The sequence below is a fragment of the Dendrobates tinctorius genome, unplaced genomic scaffold (genome assembly GCF_039654945.1).
Source record: "Dendrobates tinctorius isolate UK_male_01 unplaced genomic scaffold, ASM3965494v1 ptg000157l, whole genome shotgun sequence".
Classification (NCBI taxonomy): domain Eukaryota; kingdom Metazoa; phylum Chordata; class Amphibia; order Anura; family Dendrobatidae; genus Dendrobates; species Dendrobates tinctorius.
The window spans coordinates 5902486-5910457 of NW_027361824.1; the positions used below are offsets into that span (position 1 = coordinate 5902486).

The following is a 7972-nucleotide window of genomic DNA, read 5'->3' on the forward strand; positions in this document are numbered from 1 at the left end:
GCTGGGCTGTATCATACCGTGCTGGGGGGCTATATGCCATGCCGGGCTGTATTATACCGTGCTGGGCTGTATCATACCGTGCTGAGGGGCTATATACCATGCTGGGCTGTATTATACCATTTTGGGGGGGCTATATACCTTGCTGGGCTGTATTATACCATGCTGGGCTGAATAATACCATTCTGGGGGGGCTATATACCATGCTGGGCTGTATTATACCATTTTGGGGGGGCTATATACCATGCAGGGCTGTATTATACCATACTGGGGGGGGCTATATACCATGCTGGGCTGTATTATACCATTCTGGGGGGGCTATATACCATGCTGGGCTGTATTATACCATTCTGGGGGGGCTATATACCATGCTGGGCTGAATAATACCATTCTGGGGGGCTATATACCATGCTGGGCTGTATTATTCCATTCTGGGGTGCTATATACCATGCTGGGCTGTATTATACCATTCTGGGGGGGGGGCTATATACCATGCTGGGCTGTATTATACCATTCTGGGGGGGCTATATACCCTGCTGGGCTGTATTATACCATTCTGGGGGGGCTATATACCACGCTGGGCTGTATTATACCATTCTGGGGGGGGGCTATATACCATGCTGGCCTGTATTACACCATTCTGGGGGGGGCTATATACAGTACCATGCTGGGCTGTATTATACCATACTGGGCTGCATTATTCCATTCTGGGGTGCTATATATCATGCTGGGCTGTATTATACCATGCTGGGGGGATATATACCATGCTGGGCTGTATTATACCATACTGGGCTGTATTATTCCATTCTGGGGTGCTATATACCATGCTGGGCTGTATTATACCATGCTGGGCTGTATTATACCATGCTGGGCTGTATTATACCATGCTGGGGGGATATATACCATGCTGGGCTGTATTATACCATGCTGGGCTGTATTATTCCATTCTGGGGTGCTATATACCATGCTGGGCTGTATTATACCATGCTGGGCTGTATTATACCATGCTGGGCTGTATTATACCATGCTGGGCTGTATTATACCATGCTGGGCGGGCTATATTATACAATGCTGGGCTGTATTATACAGCCCAGCATGGTATACAGCCTGGTAGGCTGTATACCATGGTGGGCTGGGCTGTATACTATGCGGTGTGTTATATACCATGTAGGGTACATTTTACACTATATTCTATAGGGGGAGGCTGTGTTAAATAATATGAAGGGCTACATTATATTCTATGGGGAGGTGGGCTGTATTATATTCTATGGGGGACGCTGTATTATAGTTATTATATGAGGAGGGCTACATTGTATTCTATGGAGGGGCTACATTATACTATATAAGGGGCTTCATTATATCCCATGAGGGGGTTGCCATATATTCTATGGAGGGGCTGCATTATACTATATGGGGGGGTGGGACTGCATTATATACTATGGGGAGTTACATTATATTCTGTGGAGTGGCTGCATTATATTCTATGGGGGTTACATTATATTGTATGGCGGGGCTGCATTATACTCTGTGGGGTGGCTGCATTATACTATATGTGGGCTGCATTATGCTGTATTGAGGACTATGGGGAATACATTATATGAAGAACTATGGGGTGCATTATGCTATGGGAAGTGATTTGTACTACATGGGTGACTATGGCGGTGCATTATACTATATGGAGTGTATTATACGGAGGACTGAGCAGTGTATTTTAATATATGGAGGGCTATGAGGAGTGTAGTATACTATATGGAGGACTGAGCAGTGTATTTTAATATATGGAGAGCTATAAGGAGTGTATTATACTATATGGAGGACTTTGGGGCAGATTATATTATATGGAGGACTATGGGGTGTAAACTGTAGATGTCCTGCTGATAACATGATACTGTATGGTGATCTGTTAGGGTGGTTTCACATTAACGTTGCAGGCCGCTAAGCCCCCCGCTCTCTGCCGCACCTCCTTCGGTAGCTCCGCCTACGGGCGCATGACGCTTTAGCGCTGGGGACGCACACGGCCGCCGCTAAGCTCCGCCACCTGCCGCGCCTCCTCTGGTAGCTCCACCTATGTGCGCATGACGCTGCATGCGTCCTGCATCCCCTATCTTTAGCACTGGGGACGCAGGCTGTGCGCAGGTATGTGTTTGGCGGTGCATGCGTCCTTTTGACGGTGCGCTGAGCGCACCAAATTGCAACATATCTGCATATCTGCGCACGGCCTGCGTCCCCAGTGCTAAAGATAGGGGACGTAGGACGCATGCAGCGTCATGCGCCCATAGGCGGAGCTACCGGAGGAGGCGCGGCAGGTGGCGGGGCTTAGCGGCGGCCGTGTGCGTCCCCAGTGCTAAAGCGTCATGCGCCCATAGGCGGAGCTACCGGAGGAGGCGCGGCAGGTGGCGGGGCTTAGCGGCGGCCGTGTGCAGGCCGATGCTGCGGCCTGAAACCCTAATGTGAAACCACCCTTAGGGTGTGTGCACACGTTGCGGATTAGTCTGCGGCTTTTTCTGCAGAGAATCCATATCTCTTGGCAGAAACTGCAGGGTAAAACACATGCATTTTTTCTGCGGATTCCTAGCATGTGTACAGTGGATTTGATGCAGGTTCTAGTGCGGTTTGGCAGTGTGAATGAGAGAGAGAGAGATTGATTTGTATGTCCCGGAACATACACTGCAGCTGCGGTCCCGCAAAAAAGACGTAACATGCTGCGGAAAATAAACCGCAGCAAATCGGCGCAGAATTTTCCGCAGCATGTGCACGGCGGATTTGGTTTTCCATAGGTTTACATTGTACTGTAAACTGCATGGAAACTGCGGCGTAACCGCAGCAAAAACCGCAACGTGTGCACACACCCTTAGTGATCGTTCTGTTCCCATCATTCTTTCTCAGATGGTGGAAAGAGGCCGGGAAACAAGCATTGAACAACTTCAATTTTGACGATCATTTAGCGGCCCGAACTCAGTGCATGTAAATACAATCGAAATGCTTCTGTGTGATGTGCAGTATGTTAGCATTTGGGGCCCCATTTTAAACTTTGCCTAGGGCCCCACTTTGCCTAAAACCGGCCCTGTATGGTGTGATGATATTTGTTCTTTGTATGTGGTATTATTGGTCACCATGTGGTGGTAATATGTGGTCTGGTCATAGTGTGGTGGTATTTGTCCCTTGTGTGTGATATTACTGGTTATTTCAAAAAATTGAAAAATAAATAAAAATATACCTAAATTGTATTGCATATTTTTACAAATGTTTAATAGTTTAGAGTAGAGTAGGGCCCGGCCAAAAGAGTCTACCGTGTCATGGTGGTGGCTCAAAAAATCTTTTGGCCAAAACAAAAGCTGCCAGCTATATGTGTGATCTGGTGATGGGAACTGTTAATGTGTGATTGGTGAGAAGTGGAGTTTTTCCAAGAGAGAGAGGTGGGACTGTGGACAGTTCAAGGGGTAGAGGTGGGGCTTGGGTGGAGCCTGGGCGGAGTCTAAACGGGGCCCCAAAAATGTTGCCGATATGGTGCTCCGAAATTCTTAGTTGCAGCTCTGACCCAGACACACATTAAGGTGAAGTGTATTGTGGCACAAAAACCCTCAGGCTCCCTGCATTGCAATGCACGCCACTGACCAATCAGAGACCGGCAGCTGCATGGAGCATGGCTGCCTGTGTCAACAGACCGAAGTCAGCTGTCAGCTCTTACGCGGGCTGCAGAAGGACATCCAAAATGGGGACATTATACAGAATTATGAACATTACTTCATAATGGGGCCATTATACCAGGATGGGTGGCATCATACCAGAATGGAGACATCATACCAGAATGGGGAGATTAAATCAGAATGGGGACATTATACCAGGATGGGGGACATTATACCAAAATTGGGACATTATACCAGGATGTGGACATTTTACCAATGTGGGAGACATTATACAACCAAGGGGGCATTATACCAGAATGGAGGACATCATAATAGTGCCATTATACCAGGATGGGGCCATTATACCAGGATGGGGGACATTACGCTACAATGGAAGGGGCTTAGAAAGGGGCACAGAAAGATGCCCATGATGGGAAAAAATGCTACAGCATGGGGCCCAAGATCAGGAGCATTATTACTGGAAGGGGCCAGGTTGGGGACATTATTACTGGAAGGGGCCCAGTATTATTACAAGAAGGAGGCAGGATGGGGTACATTATCACATGACGAGTGAACACATGTCTTTATAGGAACTAGAATGCTACAAGGGTCTACACATCTGACCAACATGCAGGTGGGGGCCAAGGTCCAAATTTTGCATTGGGGCCCATCGGATTCTAGATACGCTAATGATAATTGATAAGTAATAATATCTAACATTGCCTCCTGTAATAAATCTCTCCTGTATGTCTTCAGCTGTGAGGTTTGGAGCCGCGGCTCATTAGGTCATTAGGGATTGTTCCTGTTACACAGAGGTTTGTATAAAAAGCCGAGAGTGCAGGCACTGATAGGCGGCAGCAGGCAGCAGTAAGCAGCGACAGGCATCTGCAGGAGGCACCGACAGGCTGCGGGCAGCAGCAGGCAGCGACAGGCAGCAGCAGACACCGACAGGCAGCAGGCAGCAGCAAGCAGCGACAGGCAGCAGCAGGCACTGACAGGCGGCAGCAGGCACTGACAGGCAGCAGCAGGCACCGACAGCCAATCCCCACCAATATGACGCATTGTAACCAGAGTCCCACAGTCTGAGGGGGCTTGCTATCACTAGGAATAGTTGGGTTCTCCCCATATTTCTTCTCCTAATTTCAAGCTCTCTGCCAGAGACCAATAACTGGAGACTTCTACAGAACTAACACAGCTGCAGGTTTGTTACAATTGTGTCCAGTTTAGAGAATTGGCAATGTATGTAAGAAGTAATACCATGACCATGCGCACGTCAGCGCACCCATAGCCTGTAATGTGTTTTTGGGTGAATTTCGTGCGCATTGCGTGCGTATGCGTTTTTGTGAGACAGGTCGGGTGCACAAAAAATGCAACAGGATGCATTTTGTGCGCCCGGGCGCACACTACAAAAAAACGCATGCGCGTACAAACGCATGTCTATGCGCACCCATGTTAAATATAGGAAAAAAAACGCAGCTCAAAAAAACGCAAGTGTGAAACCAGCCTAAGGTGTGCCTGAATGTTATATTTATGTGTAATGTACACCATATGTGTGTCACGTATATGTGCAATGTATACAAGTGTGAAAAGTGAAAATATATATGCAATCTATTTTCATATTTTAGATCTGAAAGTAAAACTATGTTTTGTGCATTTTTGTGTCCAGTATGTGTATTTTATATATAAATATTTCAAACTTCCTTTCCCTGGTTTCGCAGATCTTATGGCCAATGACTCCACTTCCTTCTATTTTTTCCTTGTTGGATTTTCGGGTCTCCACGAGAAGTTCTACCCTTTCTTGGCTGCGCTCATGTTCTTCATTTACAGCTTCTCACTCTGCGCCAATACCATCATCATCATGATAGTCCTCCTGAAAGAACATTTCCAGCAGCCCATGTATATCATTATCGCCAACCTGGCCATGTCCGACCTGCTCTTTGACACCACCACCTTGCCCAAGGTCATCTCCAAGTACTGGATGGGTGCAGAGTCCATCTCCTCGTCAGCCTGCTTTCTCCAGATGGCTTTCATCCACTTACTGAATGCTCTTGATTCGTTAACCCTCCTACTAATGGCCTTTGATCGCTATGTGGCTATTTGTAAACCTCTCCGATATCATGCCATCATCAATAATCGGGTCTCCATGTGCCTATGTTTAGCCGCCTTGTTTGCCGCAGCTTCGGTTGGGATATCCGCCTTGACATTGGCGGTGTTTCTTCCATACTGTGGTCCTAATAGAATAAACAACTTATACTGTACTGTTTCGAGGGTGGCGATCCTCTCCTGCATGGACTCTTCTGCCAATAGGAGGAATGCATTCTACATTAGTCTGATAATCCACATGGGTCCGTTCTCACTCATCGTAATGTCCTCTATTCTAGTAATTATAAATATCCGCACCACAAGCCGCCTAGAAACTTGGCAAAAAGCCCTAAACACCTGCATCACCCATTGGACTATCATCATCATCTTCTACATTCCCCGAATTGTTGACTACAGCTACCAGTGTCTGGTCATCCCTGACCCTGAAGTCACGGTGGTGAGGAATACTGTCTACACTTATGTCCCGCATATTAGCAGCCCCATTATATTCTGCCTCCGAAACAAAGAGATAAAAGGGACTCTAGAAAATATGTACAAGAATTTTGGTTGTTTCTGGAAAAATGTGGAAAGAAGGGAACTGTCTACCCATCATACTGTATAATATGTTTTTGAATGTTTCTAATATCCATATATATTATTTTTTCCACATTCCTTTTAGACGAATATTAGAGACAAGAATTTCTTTTGGTGATGGGCGTAATGTCTTGTAGCCGGGCTCCTCTTCTTGTCATTTCAGGAGCACTAACAGCTCGGTGTTACATTGATTTGGTGGTGGATCAATGGTGAAGTCATTTCTCAAAAATGTCTCAGGAGCCGTTTTTCAACACAGCAAGCCAGGTCACATGTTCCTTGTACCACTGTAAGCAGCCTGTATGGCCTAAATCTGCTCCCATGGTTGCAGTATCTCCAGACTTGTCTTCATCCAGCCCATCGGGGATGTCATTGTTCGGTGATCACACAAGAGCTACCGGCAACATATCTGGACTTGACTCCATCCAACCCATTGGGGATGTCATTAGTCAGGGATCACACAGGAGCTGCCGGCAGCATCTTTGGACTTGACTGCATCCAGCCCATCGGGGACGTCATTTGTCAGTGATCACACAGGAGCTTCCAGCCTTGCCTTTGGACTTGTCTCCATCCAGCACATCGGGGACATCATTGTTTAGTGATTACACAGAGCTGCCAGCAGTGTCTCCAGACTTGTCTCCATTTTTTGGGCCATTTATATGGATACACCTAAATAAAATGAGAATCGTTGGTGATATCAACTTCCTGTAGTGGGCACATTAGTAAATGGAAGAGTTAAACTTTTCAAGATGGGTGGTGACCATGGCAGCCATTCTGAAGTTGGCCACTTTGGATCCAACTTCATTTTTTTCAATGGGAAGAGGGTCATGTGACACATCAAACTTATTGAGAATTTCACAAGAAAAACAATGGTGTGCTTGGTTTTAACGTAACTTTATTCTTTCATGAGTTATTTATAAGTTTATGAACACTTATAAAATGTGTTCAAAGTGCTGCCCATTTTGTTGGATTGTCAATGCAACCCTCTTCTCCCACTCTTGACACACTGATAGCAACATCGCAGAAGAAATGCTAGCACAGGCTTCCAGTATCCCTTCTTTCAGATGCTGCACATCTCGTATCTTCACAGCAAAGACAATTGCCTTCAGATGACCCCATAGATAAAAGTCTAAGGGGGTCAGATCGGGAGACCTTGGTGGCCATTCAACAGGTCCACGATGACCAATCAACTTTCCAGGAAATTGTTCATGTAGGATTGCTCAGACCTGACACCCATAATTGATGGTATGGTGTGGTATATGGGGCACAAAGATAGTGGGGCCATTCTTCATCAATGGAAACCTCAATGCCACTGGATATCTGAAATTGCTACATGATGACATGTTGCCCTCTTTATGCACGTTCCCTGAGTTTTTACAGCAAGATGGTGCACCACCGCATTATGGTTGTCAGGTCCGAGCATTCCTACAAGGAATCTGACCCCCTTAGACTAGCATTTCTTCTGCGGTGTTGCTATCAGTGTGTCAAGAGTTTATAAATGGTTATAAACTTTTAAATAACTCATGAAAGAATAAAGTTGCATTAAAAACAAGCACACCATTGTTTTTCTTGTGAAATTCTCAATAAGTTTGCTGTTACACGACCCTCTTCCCATTGGAAAAAATAAAGATGGATACAAAATGGCCGACTTCAAAATGGCCACCATGGTCACCACC

The 7972-nt window shown here is 46.2% G+C and overlaps 1 protein-coding gene across 1 annotated transcript; it reads left to right on the forward strand.

Moving 5' to 3' along the window:
• Positions 1 to 5346: 5346 nt before the first annotated feature.
• LOC141051436 (olfactory receptor 4E1-like) lies at positions 5347 to 6327 on the forward strand. The gene has a single exon (XM_073548366.1). It carries the CDS (start codon positions 5347 to 5349, stop codon positions 6325 to 6327), a length of 981 nt encoding a protein of 326 aa, XP_073404467.1.
• Positions 6328 to 7972: the final 1645 nt, after the last annotated feature.